Genomic DNA, 25,019 nt, shown 5'->3' on the forward strand with positions numbered 1-25,019 from the left:
GCATGATCATGACTAGCAAATCAGAGCCTTACAAATCTATCAGCTGACTACACTGATCACATGCTTCTCTGTGAGTTCTCCTAGGCAGCGCCATCCCTATTTAGGAATATGTACAAGGTGTTATGTAGTTTAGGTGTGCCGTGTTTCACATTAACGTTGTGTCTTTTACATTCACAGATAGGGGAAATTTTGTTTTACGGCATATCCATGGTCTTATATGTTTACATGATCACATTCGTTTTCGGGAAGCGGAAAATCCATCCTGACCGCTGGTCTTTCTTCTTTATACTGGCAAGTATGCAGCACACACAGTTTATGTTGATTTCTTTGTTTAACCATCCAATGTGTAGCCTGTTCTTGTTAGTGCAGATAGTTGTAGTGTCGGGCCAGGCTAGTATGTGATAGGTTTCTGTATGTTATAGGAGACTCTGCAAGAGGAAATGAATATTTACACTTTTACTGTTCCTGCGTGTGTTCAGCAAATGTTCATCCTTCTACAACCTCTCTCTGTTTAAACATATTTCCAAAATATTATTAAGGCAGTAATAGAGCATTGTAGTAGTGCGTTACAGAAAGAAAAACACAGGGCTACGGTGGGACCCGATCCCCTTGGTGACATCGCTGGGCCAGGCTGCACAGACATGAGTCATCTGCCAGCCGACAATGCGTAATGTTGCTATGCACGGGGGGGGGTGGGGGGTGATGGGGCGGGGAGTGATGATTGAGTGGCACTTCTGAAGTCATGGGGTGGCGGGAGCTGCGTATTCAGAACAATCAGCCGTCACTGGGGATTGGGATTGGAGTTGATCCGCCTGGCGCTTTGCTTGCACATCTCAGGTCAGGGATCAGGCGCCTGTGTACACATACCTGCTTATCGGCTGAGGCCGTTGTTAAAGGAGTCATCAAGCAAGATTAACTACCCCCTGATCTACTTACTTGGGGCTTCCTCCAGCCCCTTGTAGCTGACATGTCCCATGCCGCTCCAACTCCACTCTCAGCCGCTGGCCCGCTGTCAATCAAGTCCATGTTGTACTTCTGGACTGTACTGCACAGGCACAGAACTACTGCACCTGCGCAGTACACTGCGGACAACGTGGACTTGATTGACAGCGGCCCTTCATGCAGGCGCAGTAAGGACAACCTCGAGGGCGCCCTCTGCACTGTGCGGGGACCCCGGGCCGGAGACCGAGGTAGTTCATCTTGCTTGATGACTCCTTTAAAATCCTCAGTTGACCTTAGTCAAGTGTGTGTTTGTACACACACTTGACCAAAGTCAGCTTAAAGTGGAGCTGAACTCTTGCACAGGACAGAAGGAAAGCATAGAGAAATGCACCCTGTATGTATTTAGAGAGTTTAGCCTGTCTAATTCCCCCTCATTTGTGACTAATGTCAAGTTGTAATTTGATCTCACAGCTGTGTCAGGGGCTTACTCTATTCTAGCCGAGTCCCGCTCCAAAACCTCTCACCCCTCACCCTAGAGTATAGCCAAACTCACGCTAGGTGAGTTTGGCTATACTCTAGGCCGGTCCAGACCCAAACTAAGCCCCTGACGCCCCATAGCAGCAAATCTGCACTGCCATCTATTGAGATGCTAAGTAGCAACAAGTGTGGCCACTCTGAAACTAGGTTGGTAAAGCATGAAAAAAGGAACAGGTGTAATAGGGTAGGGAAGATGGCTTTACAATCTACTCTAGCACAACTCAGCAGATTACAACAAGCCAGCCATGTCTGCCATTTTTTAAACCCAGCGGTGGATGTACTTTACAACTGCAGGAGTAGTCTCTGCCAAAACCCCTGAACAAGAGGAAGAGGCAGCCCAGGGCCGCCCATGAGGCGGGGTGAGGCAGGTTCCTCAGGCGACGGAAGTGGGGGCGGCACCCGCCTAGCTTTGGGTGGGGGGTACCGAGCTGGAGGGGGTAGCAGCCAGGAAGGGGGAGCAGTGGGCACAGCGGTGGGGCCCCCCTCCCTCACCTGGGGCACCCCGTCCGCGCTCTCCTTCCAGCTATTTCCTCTAACTTGAATTCTGCTGGCAGCGAGCGGGCAAGCAATTACTCACTTACTTCATTACTTGCGTACCACCGCTCGCCGCGTCACTTCCTGCAATGCCGCCTATTAAAGTACAGTGGGCGGCATTGCAGGAAGTGACGCAGCAAACGGTGGAATGCAAATAAGGAAGAGAGTAATTGCTTCCCCGCTCGCTGCCGGTTGAATTGAATTTAGCAAAAATAGCTGGAGGGGGAGCCCTAGGTGAGGGAGGGGGGGTCTGACCCCCGTCCCCACTGCTGTGCCTGATGCTCCCCCTTCCTAGCTCCTACCCCCTCCAGCTCGGCTTCCTATCACAAGTTTGCCTCAGGCGGCAAAAAATCTAAAACCGGCCCTGGGAAGAGGTAGATGATAAGGCATCTCATCCACCATGGGTTAAAGGAAAAGATAAGGAGAGCTGTGAGCAGAGGGTTGAAGAGAAAATCCTACAATGCTAACTTTTTGGGATTCTGGTAGAGTTATGTAAAGCACAATGACCAGTTGATGCAACTTACAGTTTCCAGTCATTATACCTCATTATTAGATGTCACCATAGTTTGTTTAGTTGTTTTCTGTTGTACAAAAGAAGTGTCCTTTTGAAGTTACCTTAACGTAAACTTGTAATGTTAAAAGTAAAGTAAAAAAAAATAAAATAAAAACAAAAACAGATACTTACCTCAGCAGTGGTAAGCCAGGATGGTTCAGAGGCCTCCCCGATGCTCCTTGATCCTCTTCCTCTTCTTGTTTGCTCTTCTGAATGTGGAGGAAAAGGCCATGCACAAGCAACGTTGTGCTATTGCACAGGCGTGGACCATGTATGGCTGCACGAGTACACAGACGGGAGCAGAGCCACGTGTAACATTACGGTATTCAACCATTTTGCTGAATAAGTTTAGAAGGGCCTAGTGCATGAATGGCATGGTGTAAGAAGATCGGGGAAGTGTCTGCACTATCCAGAGGCTGCCTCTACTGTTCTAAGTATCTAGTATCTGTCTATCCCCACGGGCACTTTTTTCCTTACAGGTCTACTTTAATCACAGCACCTGATGTTTATACTCATTCTTGGTCTGTTGCTAAAAGTATTAGAGGCAGATGATCAGCATCTGGCATGGTTTAAAAGGATGAGGGGACAGCCTTCACACTCAGAGCTGGATTTACAGCTCAGGAGCCTGTAGGCACAAGCATTCTTGTGCCTTAAACCCGGCCCCTCAATTAAAGCCACACCCCCATATTAGGTAGGCATTCCTCCTACCCTAACTAGGTAGCCAGATTTTCCTCAGTATTTGGTAACCCCATTAATCTAGGTAGTAGATGTGCACCCTCCTCCCCCAAATATAGGTGCCATGTGTGCCAATACCTCAGTATTAAAGGGGAACTTCAGCCTAAACAAACATACTGTCATCAAGTTACTTCAGTTATGTTAATTAGAATAGATAGGTAATATAATCTCTTACCCACCCTGTTTTAAAAGAACAGGCAAATGTTTGTGATTCATGGGGGCTGCCATCTTTGTCATGGGGGCAGCCATCTTTTTGGTTGAAAGGAGGTGACAGGGAGCAGAAGACACAGTTCCAACTGTCCTGTGTCCTGATCACCCCTCCCAGCTGCACACGCTAGGCTTCAAATGTCAAATTCAAAATGTAAAAAAAAAAAAAATTGCACCAAAACAGCAGACCTAGAACAACTTTATCAGAAATCCCATCAAGCTTTGCACAGCATCAGGGGAAAAAAGCCCGGGCAGTTTTCTTCTGTGCAGCTAAGCATAAGGCTTGTAAAAGAGAAACAAAGTTCTGATGCTGTGAAACTGTTAAAGAAACACCAAGCCTTTTCAGTGCTGCTGAGTCGATTTTTAGTCCGGAGGTTCACTTTAAGTGAACTGGAAAGTGTAATGGTTAAGGGCTCTGCCTCTGACACAGGAGACCTGGGTTCAAATCTCGGCTCTGCCTGTTCAGTAAGCCAGCACCTATTCAGTAAGGAGTTTCTTGGGCAAGTCTCCCTAACACTGCTACTGCCTACTGAGTGCGCTCTAGTGGCTGCCTCGCAAGCGCTTTGAGTCCGACAGGAGAAAGGCGCTATACAAATACTGCCATTATTAAGTAGCCTCCCAGTAGGTAAGGGGACATTTGGGGGGGGGGAGCCGCCTCTCCTAAATAAGGCGCCTGTAAGCACATGCCTACAGTGCCTTATGGTAAAGCCAGCCCTGTTCACACATCCCTCTCACTACAGTGTCTCTATAATTTCTGTTTGCAAGTGTGATGGTTGTTTGCCTTTCTGATGTGTTTTGTGCTAATGAGTTTGTCTTTCTCTTCCAGTCTTCCAGTTTAGTCACTTTGGTGTATTTTATTTCACTCAATGATTTGGGCTCCTATACGTTTTTTTTCATCTACATTTTCTTTGTGCCACCGGCGGCTTTGCTGGGATATTTCACCCACCTGGTAAGATTTCTGCTGCTACGATATTAAACTCATATTCTAACATGTTTCGTTATAGATGATGTGAAAATGATCTGAAAACTCTCATTTAATTTTAAAGTTAAAAAGGTGGTTCACCAGCTGCTCTCCTTTCCTCTCACCTGTTCCTATCCTGCAGTAGCTGTCACACGACCCCTAGTGGCCGAACTCTTTAATGCCTTCCACTCTGTTTCAACCCACAGACCATCCAGTCTAGTGGATGCAATTGATAGGCTGAAACCACTGGAATTGGGCAAACAGACAGGCCAGGAGGGAACGTGAGTGACACAAACGCATACACAATATTTCAGGTACAAGGCAGCCACCACCCCTTTTTTCCGGGAAAAGGAGAGCCCAGCTAGCTAGGCTGCGCTAAGAAGAAAGGGTTAACAATGTACTATTACTGAAACAATGCATTACCTCCGGTAGCAAATCTTCAGAAAGGCTAGGATTCTTTCTGTGGTGCTCAAATCAGGGATGTAGCCATACAAATGACCTTAAAGGGAACCAGAGATGAACGTTTCCCACAAAATAAACATATCAATCGATAGCTTGTAAAAAATAAATGCTCTACCTGATAATTTTGCCGCTCTGGTGTGCCTTTTTTAGTGTTTTTTATCCATTATTGCTCCAGGAAAAATCAAATATGGCCGCCGGCTCATATCCCTTCTCCTTCCGGGTTATATGAGTTGTTCTGGATGTGCTGTCTAGGCTATATGAGACTAGGCTGCTATTTAGGCTATGTGCTTTCATTTTGGTATGATGTGCAGCTGCCTGTAGGAAGTGTCTCTCATAGGAATGAAACTGCAGTCATCATTAGTATCTATGCTGAGAGCACACAGATCATATTGCAGGCTTGCAGCCACACTTGTCTGTTTCGGAGCTTCTCTCTCAGCAGCAGCAGCCCCTCCCATGTCATCACAGCTCTCAGTATGCAAAGCAGGAAAGCTGAGCCAGGAGGTGGCAGGCTTGGGCTTGAAAAGACTCCACAGAAGAGTGACTCAGCTATAATGATTCCAGGTCAAACCTAGACTGAGCCAGTCAGGGATTCTTATCACAGCTGCTAATAGACTAATTAAGCAGATAAGAATGAAACTAAAAGCAGGGTAGGTGTTTACTGTCATGTTCCCACTGATAAATGTAATAAAATACATGAGGGTGCATCGTCTCTGGTTCTCTTTAAGTCGTTTTATTGTATATGCAATATAAATAATTCATATATACAGAAAATTATTAAAAAATAACAATTATGACGATGCTAACCACAGGCTAAAATAAAAGGGAACAAACTAAGAAAGAATACTTAAGATTTTGGAAGAAAGATGTCCTTTGTGTGGAAATTAAAGCAAAATGGAAAGTTGCTTTGTTCCAAAATGAAAGCCAGCCTTAGGTGCTCTGATGGCCTCAGTGATGGTAAGAAAAATGGAGGACTGGGATTAAATTTCAGCCTGTTCCTTATGTAGGATCCTGCTTTGAGGGCACAACTCAGGGGCAGGAGTTTGGGGCATTCCTTACGTTTGGAGGGAATCTGGAAGTCCAAATATATAACATTCCTATATATTAGGTCACATTCATTGCCCACAAATAATAATACCAAATTTACAATCCCTGAAAAATGACCACATTAATACCAGACATGAATAGTGTAGGTCATTGCATTACTGAGAAGTGGAATAACGGGGCTGTGGCTTACGTTAGCCCCATAAAAGGACATGAAAACGTTTGGCAGGATGTTAGCAGAAAAATGATATACTTTTCATACAAGTCAAAAGTACAGCATCTCCTAAAAAGGCAAAATGCTAAAGTACAGTTATTAACTTCTTGCCAACCGATCCACGCCGATTTGCGTGGACGCGGCGGCAGCCCCAGGACAGCTCCACACCAATTGGCGTGAACGACCTTCTATGGGGCTAGCAGGAGATCGCGTGCAGGGCTTGGAAGGTGGAGCTCCGCTCTGCCTTCAGTCTCCCAGCAGTGATCGCCGCTCGAAGACTGTTAAACGCCGTCTAATAAGTGTGTACAACGCTGCGATCTGCAGCAGCGGTGTACAGGGGACAGCCGTGTGACATGGCTGTCCCCTCCATAGGCTGGGGAGGGGACAGAGGGCGGGGGAATAAAAAAATACATAAAAAATAGGCAAATTTAATAAAAAAAAAATGATCACAAAAAAACTGGGGGCGCGATCAGACCCCACCAACAGAGAGCTCTGTTGTAGGGGAGAAAATGGGGGGGGGGATCACTTGTGTGCAGAGTTGTGCGGCCCTGCAGCTAGGCCTTAAAGCTGCAGTTGCCCAATTACTAAAAAATGGCCTAGCCACTAGGGGGGTTTAACTCCGCGGTCCTCAAGTGGTTAATTAACAACAGGAGCTCAACTTGGGGCAGGAGGTTATAATGGAAGCTGTTGTGTATTATAGTACTGCAGTGTTATTTTTCAGAATTTGGATCTGGGTGCAGCTTCCAAAGACTGATCAATGTTGATATAGCAAGTAGTGTTGGGCGAACACCTGGATGTTCGGGTTCGGGCCGAACAGGCTGAACATGAGCCAAGTGTTCGGCATGTTCGGCCCGAACGCCGAACTCAATGGAAGTCAATGGGACCCCCGAACATGCCCATTTTGGGGGCCCTATGGGGTCGCAGGCATAAGGGGGGAGCATGCCCCGATCGCGGGGGGGGGGGGGGGGTAGGAAATTCCCCCCACCCCCTCCGCTAGCGCTCCCCCTCTGCCCGCTTCCCCATAAAAAAAGTTTAAGGCAAGTTAAATAGTACTTGGTGGCTGGCACTGGCAGTGGAGTGAGGAGGAGGAGGAGTCCGAGTAGCAGAGTGACGCGTTGAGGCCGGGCAGCGGGCGGTTCAGCGGTAGTACCCTTGTGGTACTTCCACCCTTTCTCTGACCTCACGTCCTCTACGTGATGACGCATACGAGGGTACGCGTGACGCGTACCCTCGTATGCAGAGGACGTGAGGTCAGAGAAAGGGCGGAAGTACCACAAGGGTACTACCGCTGAACCGCCCGCTGCCCGGCCTCAACGCGTCACTCTGCTACTCGGACTCCTCCTCCTCCTCACTCCACTGCCAGTGCCAGCCACCAAGTACTATTTAACTTGCCTTAAACTTTTGTATGGGGAAGCGGGCAGAGGGGGGAGCGCTAGTGGAGGGGGTGGGGGGAATTTCCGCCCCCCCCCCCCCCCCCCGCGATCGGGGCATGCTCCCCCCTTATGCCTGTGACCCCATAGGGGGGCCGTATTGCGGCATGTTCGGGCGAACAGGGGCCCTGTTCGGCCCTGTTCGGCGGCCATTCAGTAGTTCGGGGCGAACCCGAACTTAAAAGGCCGAACACCATCAGGTTTTCGGCCGAACTCGAACATCACCCGAACAGGGTGATGTTCTGCAGAACCCGAACAGTGGCGAACACTGTTCGCCCAACACTAATAGCAAGCAAAAGCTGTATTAGGCTGTATACTGAGATCTTCGATCTCTTACTCTGTTGTGTTTTATTTGCCACTAGCTGAAGGAATTCGTTGTTGAGGTTTGTATTTGGTTGTTGTTAGGTCCGGCTACTTTTTCTAACCTTGACACAAAGTCAGTCATTGATCAAGTTTGTGAGTTTTGGGGTCCTTGGCATCAATAATGTGAAAATGGAAGCAGTTCATTAAACAAATGTGACTGGCTGTTTTTGGCTCAGCTCCCTTTTCTGAATTTGAACCCCAGTTACCAGGTAAGAATAGCATACATTTAAAGCGCAACTTTAGCCAAAAAAAAGTTTGAATGGCAATACATATATGTAGTCTATGCACTGTGTACAGTTACATATAAAGTTTACATATGGTACATCGTAGTGGATAGAACCGACATTTATATCTGTAGTAGCACTTCCATATTTCTAAAGTACATCCTCAGCATGGTGTCCTCCCTTCCAGCCAGGTTCCCTCATCTGCTCCTCCTTGCCCTGCTCTCTGCCTGCCTGGATCACATTACTTCTCTTTTCACAGTGAGTAGGAGAGAGGAGAGACAGCAGAACATCTGTAGCCTGTCTTTTTATGTTTTATGTTTGCTATAATTCTCATTTCAGTCTGTCTGCCTGGATTAGATTCCATAGACATGGGGGTGGAGTTATTACATCAATCCCCTAGCATCCTTTGCACCTATGGTTTGGAACGAAATAAAATCACCAGAGTGATCACGTGAGTACAAGCTGTCGGCAGACTGATAAGACTGTTTTTGACTGATCCACTTGGTGGATCCATCAAAAACAGTCTTGCCAGTCTGCCGACAGCTTGTACTCACTTGCTACTGTCGGCAGAACGACCGCCCCGCGGGAGGGTCTGATGGACTCGTCGTTTGTAAAAATATGTTGTGCATGAGTGGAGGGGGTGAAGAAGGGGTAAAACTGTGTCTCTAAAACCTATGTAAGGGGGGCGCATGCGCGGCGCGAACGGAGCATGAAGTAGTTCCTGTAGCTCCGCTTTCAGGCTGCCACTCTTCAGCTAATAGCAGCATCCAGCTGACGACTGGACACCCCAAAACTGGTGCAGAGCACCCTTGTTATGTCGCGGAGAGGAAAGGCGAAGAAGGACCAAGAAAAACTCTCTCACTCGGCAGCCACACCTAAAGCAAAGACAGCGGCGCCGGGCGCCACAAAAACCAAGATGGCCGATGGAGCTCCAGCATCCCCTAAGCAAGCCTCACCCAAGACAGGCACTCTCCCGCAATCCCCTGCTAACATGGCAGCAGGCGGCTCGGGTCCTGCTCAAACCCCATCCCAGGACACCCTACTTGCTGATATAACGCGGGTCTTCAGAGCGGAGCTGAAGGAGGCCGTTCGAGACTTCACCATACAAATCAGAGAGCTGGGTGGTCGTGTGGCAGATCTTGAGAAACAAACAGACGCCATTACTGATGCCCTCGAGGAGGATAAGAACGTCATGGACGACCAATCAGCTAAAATCGAAACTCTCGAACTAAAACTGGAGGACATGGAGAATAGAAGCAGGCGGGCGAACATAAGGATCCGTGGCCTCCCAGAATCCATAGAAGACCTGAAGCCCACCGCCTTGAACCTTTTTGGAGCCCTCCTTCCACAAATGGACCCCGCTTCCTTCCGCATGGTGATGATACACAGAGCGATGGCTAGACCCCGCAATAAAGACCTTCCCCGCGATGTCATCCTGAAATTTCAGTACGAGGAAGTAAGGGACATAGTCCTTGAAGCAGCCCGCAACCTCACAACCCTACCGGGAGTCCCCAACTCAGTCCAACTATATGCCGACCTAGCCCCCACTACCATACAGCGGCGGAGAGCACTTAGACCAATCACCACATCACTGCAGAAGGCCTCTATCAAATACAGGTGGGGATTTCCCTTCTCGCTTAGCTTCACCCATAGGGATAAACTTTACACCGCTCGCAACCTGGAGGAAGGCCGCAGACACCTGGAGACTGCTGGGATCCCGATTGAGCCTGTTGCCCAAGACCCTCTTCCACAAAGCGCTCCTCGGCCTACCCGGATCTGGTCCACCCAAAGCGCGAGAAAGCGAACAGCACAGGCCTCCTCTTCGGACGCTTGACTTCAAAGGAAGCTACATCCTGACTGATGCAGGCGCCATACTGGCGTGAGTATAATACGCAATACTTGGAACATGCCGTACTATTAGTTAAGTTTTGCACCCCCTTTCATATCTTTATGATGCAGGTTGATATTTATATCTTTACTTCACAAATGCATAGTTTCCAGCAGAGCATATATGGACCCTGTAGCCTCTGCCTGAATAGTAGTGCATCCCTTAGCATACGCTCTGGCAGGGAATGAAGGAGCCCGACCTTGAGAAGAAACCCCACTGAAACCAGACTTTTTATCTCTACAACGAAAGTGGAGGTCTGAATAAACTGCACCCAACTGCATATTATTACAACCGGACGTATGTCCCCTAACCTGAACTGGGGGTACCCCCTATCATCTAGCTAACTTTCTTATCTACGCAAGACTGTCAAAACAACTTTGCAGATACCTCACGCTACTTGCCTAGCAACTAATTTGTAGTTTCCTTCTGTTTTAAGAATTGGTTATCTTACCCACTAGGTGGTGCCGTTGCACTCCATATGTTATATTAACAGTTATCCTGAATGACTCTCTATTATGTTATACAGATTAGAGTGGTAGCCTGAAATACCCAAAGTGCTGACCCCCACTTGATGGAATGCATACTCAGAACCTTAATAACTCTGTCTATGCAATCCATACCTATAGGCGCTTTGCCTAAATTCGAGAGCCAAGTGTCCTCGAAATGTTTTGATCTAGTTAACTTTCTCATTTGTTCTTGTTATATGTTTGGTACTACATGCATCATTACCGAAATGCTTACACCTAATGGTAACCCTTCAAGCTATACAGTCCTAATTCCCTCTCTGCAACTCCGCCAGGGCAGGGGAGGCACAGTGGCGCTGACAAAAAGATTAAACTACCTTAAACTCAATGTCCTCCTTTAGAATACTATCCCACAATGTCAAAGGGCTCAATTCGCCAATAAAACGGAGAAAAGCGTTCATAGACTACCAGGGCCGGATTTGTACTCTTTACCGCCCAAGGCCACGGTCACCAGCTGCCCCCCTTCAGTATAGGTATCCAGATAACCCCTCCCCCTTTCCCTCTAGTATAGGTAGCCTGATGACCCCTCCCCCTCAAGTATAGGTAGCTAGATGACTCCATTAATCCCTCCCTTTCCCACTTACATCTTTCAGTATAGGTAGCCAGCTCGCCTCCACACTGCAGTAGCCGTCAGTGCCACCTCTCCACTCGTCTCCAGCACAGAAGCTTCCTCTTCCATCTGTCTCCATCAGACACTGTTGTACATCTGTCCCTACAACCAGCATCTCTCACTTGTGACTTGCCAGCGAGTCAGACGGGAAGAGGAAACTTCTACGTTGGAGACGAGCAGAGATGTGAGCGACTGGCGGCTGCTATTCCACATCCTCCACTTGTAACTCTGGAATACTGCCCAAGTCCATAGCCGCCGGCCATTATGCCAATATGCACAGAGAGCAGGGCAGCTGCTGCACAGGCGGCTGGAAGCAAAGTACCGCGGTCAGGCGCTCACCTGATCTCCCTGCACTGCAGCATTTGCAAGCTTGCAAATTCTTCACCAGTTTAGCCTGCTGCTTTGGTGCCCTTGCTCCTGTGGTGCCCTAGGCCATGGCCTAGGTGGCCTTGGCTTAAATCCGGCCCTGTAGACTACCAAAAATGCTCTCCGGACATTATATGTCTCCAAGAGACCCATTTTACTAAAACTTCCCGACCTAAATATTTTCACAACCATTTCCAGCGCTATTTTGCCTCATCAGCCTCCACTAAACATAGAGGTGTAATCACTCTCCTCCATAACTCATTACCCTTCAGAGTAGACAAAACGATAACAGACAATGATGGGACCTATATGATCCTTTACGGATTTATCCAAAACAACGAAATCTGTATAGTCAATTCTTACTCCCCTCCTGAATCGCCCGCTGCTACCATTAAAACAATCCTCAACAAGCTTGAAGAATACCCCAGAGCCCAAATTATCTGGGCTGGGGACTTCAACATAGCCCCTAACCCAGCACTAGATAGATCAACCTCCTCGTCCACTCATAGACAAACCCAGCTCTCAAAAAACCTGCAAACTCTCATGGCTTCGCGACATTTAGTGGACACATGGAGAGAGTACAACCCTCACTCTAGATCCTACACTTTCTATTCACATGCCCATAAAACCTATTCGCGTATAGATGCAATATACATATCCTCATCCCTCATACCTAACTTAATTTACTCAAGAACACATATAAGTTCATGGTCAGACCACGACATGGTGGTGACCGCGTGTACCTCCCTCTCAATGCCCCTGACAAGACCCCCATGGAGACTGAATGAAAGTTTACTAACCTCCCCTGAAAATGAACTAGACATTGAAGAAAAAATATCAGACTATTTTAAAATCAACGACCTACCGTCAATCAGGCCTTCAACAGTATGGTTCGCACATAAGGCAACAATTAGAGGACAACTAATAAGACTAGCAGCACAGCACAAACGACACAAGCTTGAGCAACAGTCCAACCTGGAATTTAAACTCACTAAATTAAAAATAGCCCACGCCTGTACCCCAACTGCTTACCTCCAGAGACAGATTGAAGCGACCCTGGCCCAACTAAACATCAATCTATCCTCGCGAACTGAAAAGGCGCTTAGATGGACGAGATCTAAGCTATATGCCCAATATAATAAACCCAATTCCTGGCTAGCCAAAAAACTCAGAGAAACCCAATACCTCAATAAAGTCCTCCAAATTCGAACTAATCAAGGAGCTACCACTTCAGATCCCCAAAAAATCCACCAACAATTTGCTGAATACTACACTAGCCTTTACGCCCCAAAACCCTCCACCCTACCTCATACATCACCAGCAGCCTACTTACAACAGCTACCACTTCCTTGCCTTAGACCTGAAAAAGCACAAGAACTTAACCAACCTATTAATGAGGAGGAGATAAGAAATGCAATTAAGCGCCTTAAAAATGGCAAGGCCCCTGGGCCTGATGGCTTCTCGGCCATTTATTATAAGAAATTTAAAAATCACCTTGTCCCACACCTCCTTAAATTTTTCAATTCTATTCTCCAGGGCAACACTCCCCCGCTTGAATTTCTCCAGTCATTGATTACAGTAATCCCTAAACCCAATAGGGATCCCCTCGATGTAAAAAATTATCGCCCCATCTCACTCCTCAACTTAGATTACAAACTTTTTACCTCAATTCTCGTCACTAGATTAAATAAATTCTTGTCCCCACTAATTCATAAGGACCAAGTGGGGTTCATTCCCCTCAGGCAAGCGTCAGATAATGTGAGAAAAGTCGTGGACCTTCTCCATGTCACTAAACAACGAAAAGAACCTGTAGCACTAGCTGCGCTTGACATGGAGAAGGCCTTTGACACCATAGACTGGGAATACATGCTACAATCCCTACAGAGAGCAGGTATTGGGGGAAATTTCTTGCAAGCAATTAAGGGGCTATACTCAACCCCCATGGCCAAGCTGAAGTTACCATCCACCTCTGACACTAGCATACCAATTAGAAGAGGCACAAGACAGGGATGCCCGCTCTCACCGGCACTCTTTGCACTTGTGATTGAGCCACTAGCGGAAGAAATCAGACAATCCCCTGATATACAGGGCATAAAAATAGCAAATAAGACATATAAAACAAGCCTTTTTGCAGATGACTTGCTCCTCACACTCACCTCCCCACACACATCAATCCCCAATCTGTTGACTTTAGTAAAAAACTATGGTTACATCTCGGGTCTTCAACTCAACGTATCCAAAACGGAAATTCTGTTCACTAACTTCCCACGAGCCCAAGCTGAACATTTGACATCTACACTGGGCCTCACCCTCCAACACAAGTATATCACATATCTAGGCGTTAAAATCTCCACTAATCCAAATGACCTTTACGACCTGAACTATAAACCTATGATCTCACAGCTCCTTAGAGACCTGGCAAAATGGAACCTCCCAATTATCTCCTGGACAGGTAGAATTCAGGCAGTCCGCATGAACCTCCTCCCCCGCTTACTATATCTATTTCGCACCCTCCCACTCCTAGTCACCCAACAAAAACTCAAAGACCTTCAAAATGCAATCTTTAAGTTCATCAATAACAACAAAAGAAGCCGCATAAACCAAACACTAATGTACCTTAATAGGACAAGGGGTGGGCTTGGTGTCCCTAAGCTTGTGGTATATTACAGAGCAGCCCAGATTGCACAACTTGCGCAAATACACTCAAAATTTAACGCACCGCTATGGGCACAACTCGAAACAGATCTCTTACATCCATTCACCCTGCCAGCACTACAATGGTCCCTGACACCTCTACCCACCTCAGTAAAACAAAAATCTCCCCTATCAGCTCACTCCCTGTCCATATGGCGATCTATTAGATTCAAAAAAGAACTTCAAACAAGGGTTCCCCTATCCCTTCCGCTGTTTGGCAACCCTATGTTCCTTCCAGGACTGGACCCCAAAGCCTTCAGATGGTGGAAAGCGAAAGAAATCACCCTCCTAAAACACCTTATAGCGAACGACAAGATTCCCACATGGGAGCAATTTAAATCTAAACTTGAACCACCCCCATCTGAGTACTTTGCTGCAATGCAGCTTTACCACTTCCTAACATCTGTGGGCTTAAAGGGGACTCCTGTCCCCCAACGATCGCCATATGAGGCATGGTGCGACCTTAGACCTTTAGAAGGAGGCCTGATATCCCTACTATATTCCATCCTATCACAACCCTCACAACCCTCGAAACTCAAAACTATGATAGCCTGGGAATCGGATCTGGGAATTACCCTCACTCCAGAAAGATGGTCAAACTGTTGTACTACTTTATCTAAGGGAAGCAACTATTACTCCCACATTGAAACAAATTATAAACTCTTGCACCGAGCATATATCACCCCCTCCAGAATACATGACATTGATACCTCTAAACCAAACCTTTGTTTCAGAAAATGTGGGAGAGTTGGTGATATGGCGCATACATGGTGGTACTGCCCAGTGGTTCAGAACTTCTGGGCCAAGATCACCTCAATAATCAATACTGCGCTAGAAACATCTCTAAGTCCTGACCCAACCCTTCTCCTGTTTGGAGATAAACCCCCGAAATGGAAACATCCCTCACACCGACTAGCCCAGCACATTGCCAAAGCCGCCAGATCGCATATCGCCCGCCAATGGCAGCAGCCAACCCTTTCAATCCAAATGGTAGACAAAATCCTATTAGATATCATAATTTCCGAACGACTACTAGCTATCACTAACGATACCTTTGGCACCTTTATGAAAACATGGCAACCCTGGATGAGCGCCTCCACCCTATTAGGTCTCCGCTCTTGTGCATTCTCAATCTAAAGTATACACTGTTTGCAACCCTTATCCCGGCCTGGGTAACCTTATTCTTTATGTATAACCATAAAATATGTGTATTGTATATGTAGTACCAATACCTTTGTTTACAACATATCTTGTTATCTCCAGCATTTAGCCCCTCCAGGGGCAAAACCTAAAAGCTGTATGATGTTCTTTCACCTTCTTTTCAATAAAAAATCTTTGAAATTAAAACCTATGTAAGCAGTCAGTCCACCCCTGCCATGCTGTAGATCAAAGCCTCTCTCCCCCAATGACGGACCCGTCGTTTGTAAAAATACGGCGTGTGTACGCGCCTTCAGACCCAGATTGCTCCAGCTTCCTCCTCACTTCATCAATTAGAGCTGTGGCAGTAGCAGAGATAGGGCCAGCAGGACAGGAAGCATGTTGATGCATAGCAAGGGCAGCGGAACAGCAGGCACATCTATGTCTAGCTGCATAACAACGCAGATGCTTTTGTAATAGAAAGAGAGAATAGATTTGAAGACAAGGAGAACACCCCTACTACAACATCAGTAAGATCTCTAATACAATATCCCTCCTTCAGCCACTGCCTAAGAAAGTGCAAAGTTTGTAAATATTCAAATTGTGGGAGGTCAGAGGTCTGACCCCATGCCAGAAGTTCCTGTCTAGTAGGCGCCACTGCTGAAGGCATACGGTCACGGAGAGTTAAATTGTCTCTTAGGGATTTCCTAGCAGCTAATAATAGGTTTAAAGGCTAGAATAAAGGGTTGTTCCACATTGGTGTAAGAGGTAATAGACAGCAAGACACTTTGTGACCACCTACCACAGAAGTGCTGCCAAACCGAGGGGGTGATTCCACACAAAGGATTGAAGTCCCCCCATCCCCCCCCCCCCCTCCCCATGCCAAGTCAGGTCATTTCGGTGCTCAGCACCGAGCATCGAAGCTGGGAACAGTCATAGTACTAGTGCTATGCTGCGCACCCCGAGCAAGGGTAATTCAGGTCTCCATCTATTGCCAGACCCTGAATTACATCTCACTCTGAGTTGCTACAACTTGAAGGGGAAAGATATTTAGCACCGCCAGGGATTTGAGCAGCAGCAGGGTGAGCAGTCAGTTGGCTTTCCCTGTGCACAGCTCACCCGTGGCCAAGTAATACGTACGCCCCCCCCCCCACCCCCTGCATCAAATCATCCTCAGTTTGTACCCATTGACATGTCCCCACCATCAGTCAAATGTACTGCAAGCTGATAGATTGGGATCCAGAAGCACCAACCCCCAATAATATATACATTTTTTTTAAATGAAATCTGTGGAGTGCTATAAAGTGCGTTTTAAAGAAGTCCCCTCTAAATCTATATGAACTTCTGACTTCAGCTATATGTGCAACACTTTTGTCCCAGTGATCACAATGTTGTCCTTTTTTCAGATAAGCCCTTACATAACTTTAGGATATATAGTCGGTCAGACGGATCAGCATCTGATTGTGGTGAGTATGAATCGGCTATTACCATTTCATGCTTTGTTGCTTACACACAGTGATGTGATATCCCTTGTGTACCTTTATGGGAGTCTGAAGGGAAAAAGAAAAACAGATACTTACCCAAGGAGAGGGAAGGCTCTGGGTCCTGTATAGAGCCTTCCCATTCCTCGTTCCACCGCTGGCTCCTTCATTCAAATGTCCCACCACCGGAGGCTTCGGAAGTCTTCAGGTGCCAGAGGGTTCCTGAAAAGGGGCTGCTCTGCTCTGCACATGTGCGAGAGAGAGCGTGCTTGCGCATGCACAGTATGGAGCGACTCCTGAAGACTTCTGTGTCCTGAAGCCTACCATAGCGGCAGAGAGCAGTCTCCAACCCATTCATCGGAGGCTGCTAACCAGTGGCGTAGCTAAAGCGATGTGGGCCCCAGTGCAAGTTTTACACTGGGGCCCCCCAAGTACTCTATACATAACAATTAATACGGTGCACCAAAATCTGCCAATGGCAACTACAGTGTCAGAGGTGCAAGAGGGGGATGGGGAGCAGCTATTTAAAACATCTATAGAAGTGATTATAACCAGCACAGGACCAATAAAGAGCTAATACTGCAGTTGAGGGAGTTCCCCTCGGGGCCTCTCTGGCCCAAGGCCCCCGAAGCAGTCGCAACATCTGCACCCCCTATTGCCACGCCCCTGCTGCTAACGGATGAGCCAGCTGTGGAACCAGGAGAGGAATGGGAAGGTTCTATAGGACCTAGAGCCTTCCCTCTCCTTATGTAAGTATCTGTTTTGTTTGTTTTTATTTTCCTTTCAAATTCAGACTTACTTTAAATATTATTTACTGCAAAAATAAAAAATTATTCTTTCAAAAAAATATTATTTACTGCAAACATTTTTTTTTTTACATAGGTTGTAAAACGTCAAAATGATTTGTACAGCATTAATTAATTAATTATTTGCTTTAAGTAGGTCTTAGTAATGAACATGAATTTCGCATAATTGTAATTTCGCAATGTAATTTGCAATTGCAGTGAGATATCGTAATGAGTAATTTCAGGGAAAGTTGTAATTGTAATCAGGAACCGTAATTTCACCATTTTGCGTTATTTTCACATAAAATCAATTTTGAAGTGCAAAGAAGAGATGGTTTTTAAACTCTGAAAAATGGCAGTTTAAAGAGAACCCGAGGTGGGTTTTACATTTCCAATTAGCACACAGAGGCTGGTTCTGCATATAATGCCCAGCCTCTGTTGCTATATTATCTCCCCTCAGGCCCCCCTGCGCTCTGCTGTGCCCCCCAAAGTAAACCTCCATGCTAGCGACACACAGCGTGTCGCCAGCAGGCTGTTTACATGTACACAGCCACTTTCTCCGCCGCTCCCCCGCCTCCTCTATGACCCCGCTGCCCGCCCATGTCCCTTCCCTCCAATCAGCGGGGAGGGACACAAGCGGGGAGCGGCGACATTGAGGAGGCGGGGGAGCGGCGGAAAGTGACATTTTACATGTAAACAGCCTGCTGGCGACGCGCTGTGTGTCGCTAGCATGGCGGTTTACTTTGGGGGGCACAGCAGAGCGCAGGGGGGGCCTGAGGGGAGATAATATAGCAACAGAGGCTGGGCATTATATGCAGAACCAGCCTCTGGCGTACGTTAAAAAAGGGTGTCGGGGAAAAAAGGGCGCAGGGTTTTAAACGATAAGCATGAATAACGTTTAAAAAAAATTGTGCTATATTTCATTTAAAAATAATGTTCTATAAAGTTATAAATCAGTAAATAATGTGTATTTAATCGGCAATTGTAAAAACGTTAATCTTCCCTGTTTAAAGAGTGAAATGTATAATAACGTTTAATAAAAGATTAATAAGAATTTTACTAAAGCTATACCTAACCCTACTCTCATACAGAACCCTCCCTGTACCTACACCTAACCCTAAGACCCCCTCTGGTGGTGCCTAACCCTAAGACCCCCCTGATGGTGCCTAACCCTAAGACCCCCCTGGTGGTGCCTAACCCTAAGACCCCCATGGTGGTGCCTAACCCTAAGACCCCCCTGGTAGTGCCTAAACCTAAGACCCCCCCTGGTGGTGCCTAACCCTAAGAACCCCCCTGGTGGTGCCTAACCTTAAGACCCCCCCTGGTGGTGCCTAAACCTAAGACCCCCTGTGATAAGCATTAATAACGTTTGAAAAAAATATTGTGCTGTTTTTCGTTTAAAAATAATGTTTTAAAAAATATTGTACTGTTTTTCATTTAAAAATGTTTAAAAAATTATGAATCATTAAATAATGTGTAATCATGAGAAGCAGTTATAAAACATTTAAAGTCTCCGGGCGCCGCTTGTAAAGCGTTATTTTTCTCCGGCGCCCTTTTTTCCTGTTGGGCGCCCATTAAACGATATTTATTATGGGAGTGAATGGTGGCGCCCTTTTTGTCCACTTGCCTCAGGCGCCCGAATTTACTGTTTCCCAGCCTCTGTGTGCTAATTGGATTTGTAAAACCCACCTCGGGTTCTCTTTAAATACAATTTTCCTCTGTATTTTTTAAAATCAGTTTTCTTGAAAATTGCAAGGTCTTTTAGAAAAAAATGTTTTTGCCTTGTCCTATGCTGACCACATAGGGGGACACAGGAACAACCAATCATTGCACTGGCCATGTAGGGGAATACAGGCAGGTGACATGGGAACAGTCAGTCATTACACTTGCTGCACTGGGGGGCACAGGCAGGGCCGGATTTAGGCCAAGGCCACCTACGCCATGGCCTAGGGCACCACAGGAGCAAGGGCACCAAAGCAGCAGGCTAAACCGGTGCAGCATTTGCAAACTTGCAAATGCTGCAATGCAGGGAGATCAGGCGAGCACCTGACGGCGGTACTCTGCTACTAGCTGCCTGTGCAGCAGCCACCTTGCTCTCTGTACACGCTTGCATTGTGGCCGGCAGCTATGGACTTGGGCAGCATTGGAGACGGAAAGGAAGAGGAAGCTTCTGCACTGGAGATGAGCGGAGAAATGAGTGACACTGATGGCTGCTGTGGTGTGAAGGCGAGCTGGCTACCTATACTGAAAGGTGGGGGGGGGGGGGGTGGAAAAAGAGGGATTAAGGGAGTCATTTTACTACCTACACTGGAGGGAAAGGGGGATGAGTCATCTTGCTACCTGTACTGAAGGGGAGCGGCTGGTGACAGTGGCCTTGGGTGGTAAAGAGTACAAATCCGGCCCTGGGCACAGGAACAGCCAATGTTTGTTCCTGTGTCCCCCTATATGGTCAGTGTCCTTGTCCCCACTATTTCCCTTAACATACAAAGCAATTCTGGCGTTGATAGCAAGTATGGGGGCTTTGCGGAATTACGCGAAATTACGAATGGATTTCGCAAAATCAATTGAATGACCAATTCTTTACAAATGGACATAATTGCAAAGAAATTATGTGAGATTTTGCATAATCATAATTAGCAAATTACAAACATCACTACTCGGTCTAAATACTAAGAGATCCAAAGAATTTGATTAATGAGCTATTTTGGATAATTCATGAATGTTTTGAGAATAAAATTAGCCAGTGGTGTAGCAACAGGGAATACAGAGGGATGCGACCACACCAGGGCTATGGGACCTTCTTCAACTGCTGCATTAGCTCTTCGCCCTCCATGAACCTCCAAACTCCCCACCAAACTGCACCACAAGTGTGCTGGCTGTCGCAGTCCCTTACTTCCCTTGCCCATCATAGGTAGCTACAGGTGTCCCTTAGCAGTAGGTAGTCAGAGGTACCCTCAGTATTAAGTAGTTGGTGGTATACCCACTGAAGGGAGAGCTCGTCAGAGGAATGCAGAGAGGTGGGGAACCTCTCATTTACGCTCTGCTCGGGACTCTGCATTGGGAAGGAGGGAGGAAGGCACTTGGGGAGGGGAGCCGCCTTTCCGTCATTAGTCGCCTGTAGGCACGTGCCTACAGTGCCCTATAGTAAATCTGGCCCTGATCACATCTTTATTTGCTTTGAATAGTGGTAATCATTAGCAAACTGTTCTCCTCCTCCTGCTTACAACTCATCACTGCAGCTGTTTTTGGCAGATTTTGGTGCTCCACATGACTTGTTTTAAAGGCTCTTAGAGCCAGATTTACCATGAGGCACTGTAGGCACATGCCTACAGGTGCCCGATGATGGAAAAATGGCTCAGTCCTCTCCCCCAGTGCCTGACTCTCTCCTTCCCTTTGCAGAGTTCCAAGCGAAGCGTAAATGAGAAATTACTCACCCAGATTTCAGCATTCCACTGACAAGTTCTCCTTTCAGTCGGGGGCACCACTAGTTACTTAAAGAGACACTGAAGCGAAACAAAAATTATGATATTATGATTTGTATGTGTAGCACAGCTAAGAAATAAAACATTAAGATCAGATGCATCTGTCTAATTGTTTCCAGTACAGGAAGAGTTAAGAAACTCCAGTTGTTATCTCTATGCAAATAAGCCATTAATCTCTACGACTTTCAAAGTCATGGAGAGGGCTGTTATCTGACTTTTATTATCTCAACTGTAAGTGAACTGTTTACTTTTTCTCTGCTAGAGGAGAGGTCATTAGTTCACAGACTGCTCTGAAAGACTCATTTTGAATGCAGAGTGTTGTGTAATCTGCACATATTAGAGAATGATGCAATGTTACAAAACACACTATATACCTGAAAATAAAAGTATGAGAATATTTTCTTTGCTGCTAATCTTCTAGTAATTATTCATAGTACACAACCAATTCACTATATCATATTTTTTTTTTTACTGAGGGTACCTCAGGCTTCCTAATACTAAGGGACACCTCTAGCTATGACGGGCAAAGGAACTAAGGTGGAAGTAACAGCATGGCCAGCAGGCACACTTGTGTTGCGCTTCAGCAGGGGATTGTAGGTTCATGGAGGGTGAAGTCTATGGTGCCAGGACATCTGTGCCTATAGGTTCCTGGGATGTAAATTGGGGCCTGAAGGCTCCCAATGTAAAACTTTCACTGGGTCCGCTAGCTATAAAGCTATGCCACTGTAGCTAGTTCTAACTTTTTGAGAACGCTTCTATCATTCATATTTATTTATTTTATTTATTTAAAGAGAATCTGTATCCACAAAATAAAGTATAAACAAACACCCCTGCCTGTTTGGGGTCATCTCCTAGCCCCCTCTGTAATATTTTTGCTGCTCTCCGCTGCAATAAAGAGGGTAAAAAAACTGTTTTATAAACTGTTTTGTAAACAGAAAAGATGGCCACCAAAACAGGAAGTACATCAGCAGAGCAGTGAACTCAGTTAATACACAGTGAGTACACAGAGAATTCAGTGGGTTACACATTGAATTCAGTCTCCAGAGGTTATGTGCAAGTTTTGAAAGAGCTCTGTGTCAATGAAGCATGACAAGCTGTGTCTTTAGAGCCTGTAGTCTCGGGTCTGCACTGGTGTCAGCCTGACAGGCAGCTTCCTCATCAGCCAGCTATTCTTTTGTTCAGCTTATCAGTCTGTGTTTATCAGCCTCACAGATAGCAGACAAGCTGACAGTGAGAGCAGGGACATTGTCTGTGAGGAATAATCATCACAGGAGCACTGGAGGGGCTTGGAAGGAGTTAACTTGTTCACATTACTGAAGAGTTGGCAGCCTTCCAGACACAGCCGACAAGTCGGACAGGGGAAAGATAAGTTGATTTATTACAAAGACCGTGCAAGTACAAAGTGCTGCAGTAAGCCAGAGCACAATGGAACAGCCTTAGGAACTTGTAGAATATGAGAAATACTGCTAAAATTTTTGTTACGGAGTCTCTTTAAGATTAGGAGGAGGGGAAGAAATCCAGAACTGTGAAATAGTTTTTCTAGCTTCTGCAGCAATTATTAGTAAAATATTTCTACTTCATTTTAATACTTTATTCTTTTGCATACGCCAGGTCAAATAAAGGCATGTCAGAAAGGTGAATGGAAGACCATTCAATAAATTATCAATGGCATATAAAATGTCTTGTTATAACTTTAATAACAAAGATGAACCTGAACCACTAGGAGTTTATATAAAAAAGGAGCAAACCAAGATGTTAATTGAAGAGTGAATTTTAGCTCTTCCCAGACCTCAAGCTATCCCACCAGTCATAGAGAAGTTCAGTTTTATGTTACTCTGAGAAGTGATGATGGTTTGGATACAAGCTCTGTTGTGAAATTAGTCTATTTTAATAAGAACCTTTATTTATTTATTTTTTATATATTCTTTATTTTTTCAAAAATGTATAGAATTTTACAGTGCAATTAGAATACAAACACCTAAATATATTGGTTCCATTAGTCTCATTACCCTTCCCATCCGAATTTAAACCCCCGATCTCAACCATCATTCCCCCCCACTCCACCCACCGCCCACAACCCCTACGCCTGGCCCTTCTCCACTGTACCCACCCTCTACTCCAGGGGCCGGGCTCTACCGTACATTACTACTAAAATCCAAGCTTTTCCCCAGGGACGTGGCAGAAAAGGGAGGGATAGAGAGAAGGGAGGGATAGAGAGAGGGGAGGTTGGGAGGGGCCCCCCCCAGACAGACCTGTAAATCCCGAAGGCCCCCCCCCCCCCCCCCACCACCACCACCACCAATAGGAACGCTATATAAAGAAAAATAAATAAGATGGAGAACAAACACCAAAAGAAAGTGAATACAAAAAGAAGAGAAAGAAATATTTGTATTTTTTAATGTATGACCAGATAAATAGTTGTTGGATTACTCCATGCATTCCCTTTTGTAATTTGACAGGATGTACATAGAACGTACATGTAAAAAGGGAGCCAGAGATAGCCATTAGTACAATATCAGTAAAATTACTGATATTCTACTAGTAAATTACAATTGTGAAATATGCAGTGGTTTGCAAAAGTATTCGGCCCCCTTGAAGTTTTCCACATTTTGTCATATTACTGCCACAAACATGAATCAATTTTATTGGAATTCCACATGAAAGACCAACACAAAGTGGTGTACACGTGAGAAGTGGAACGAAAATCATACATGATTCCAAACATTTTCTACAAATAAATAACTGCAAAGTGGGGTGTGCGTAATTATTCAGCCCCCTTTGGTCTGAGTACAGTCAATTGCCCATAGACGTTGCCTGATGAGTGCTAATGACTAAATAGAGTGCACCTGTGTGTAATCTAATGTCAGTACAAATACAGCTGCTCTGTGACGGCCTCAGAGGTTGTCTAAGAGAATATTGGGAGCAACAACACCATGAAGTCCAAAGAACAGACCAGACAGGTCAGGGATAACGTTATCGAGGAATTTAAAGCAGGCTTAGGCTACAAAAAGATTTCCAAAGCCTTGAACATCCCACAGAGCATTGTTCAAGCGATCATTTAGAAACGGAAGGAGTATGGCACAACTGTAAAACTACCAAGACAAGGCTGTCCACCTAAACTCACAGGCCGAACAAGGAGAGCGCTGATCAGAAATGCAATCAAGATGCCCATGGTGACTCTGGACGAGCTGCAGAGATCTACAGCTCAGGTGGGGGAATCTGTCCACAGGACAACTATTAGTCGTGCACTGCACAAAGTTGGCCTTTATGGAAGGGTGTTAACAGAAAAGCATAAGAAGTCCCATTTGCATTTTGCCACAAGCCATGTTAGGGACACAGCAACCATGTGGAAGAAGGTGCTCTGGTCAGATTAGACCAAAATGGAACTTTTTGCCAAAATGCAAAACACTATGTGTGGTGGAAAACTAACACTGCACATCACTCTGAACACACCATCCCCACTGTCAAATATGGTGGTGGCAGCATCATCCTCTGGAGGTGCTTCTCTTCAGCAGGTACAGGGAAGCTGGTCAGAGTTGATAGGAAGATGGATGGAGCCAAATACAGGGCAAACTTGGAAGAAAACCTCTTGGAGTCTGCAAAAGACCTGAGACTGGGGTGGAGGTTCACCTTCCAGCAGGACAATGACCCTAAACATAAAGCCAGGGCAACAATGGAATGGTTTAAAACAAAACATATCCATGTGTTAGAATGGTCCAGTCAAAATCCAGATCTAAATCCAATCGAGAATCTGTGGCAAGATCTGAAAACTGCTGTTCACAAACGCTGTCCATCTAATCTGACTGAGCTGGAGCTGTTTTGCAAAGAAGAATGGGCAAGGATTTCAGT

At 46.0% G+C, this 25,019-nt stretch overlaps 1 protein-coding gene across 1 annotated transcript in view; it reads left to right on the top strand.

The window, feature by feature from the left end:
* LOC137540900 (ABC-type organic anion transporter ABCA8-like) overlaps positions 1-25,019 on the top strand; it is a 199,930-nt gene that overhangs the window by 139,105 nt on the left and 35,806 nt on the right. The window contains exons 25-27 of the mRNA XM_068262083.1: positions 178-291; positions 4,335-4,457; positions 16,829-16,888. Of these exons, the coding sequence (XP_068118184.1) occupies positions 178-291; positions 4,335-4,457; positions 16,829-16,888 (297 nt within the window). The remainder of the gene's footprint in view (positions 1-177; positions 292-4,334; positions 4,458-16,828; positions 16,889-25,019) is intronic.

Source organism: Hyperolius riggenbachi, chromosome 12 (assembly GCF_040937935.1).
Source record: "Hyperolius riggenbachi isolate aHypRig1 chromosome 12, aHypRig1.pri, whole genome shotgun sequence".
NCBI lineage: Eukaryota > Metazoa > Chordata > Amphibia > Anura > Hyperoliidae > Hyperolius > Hyperolius riggenbachi.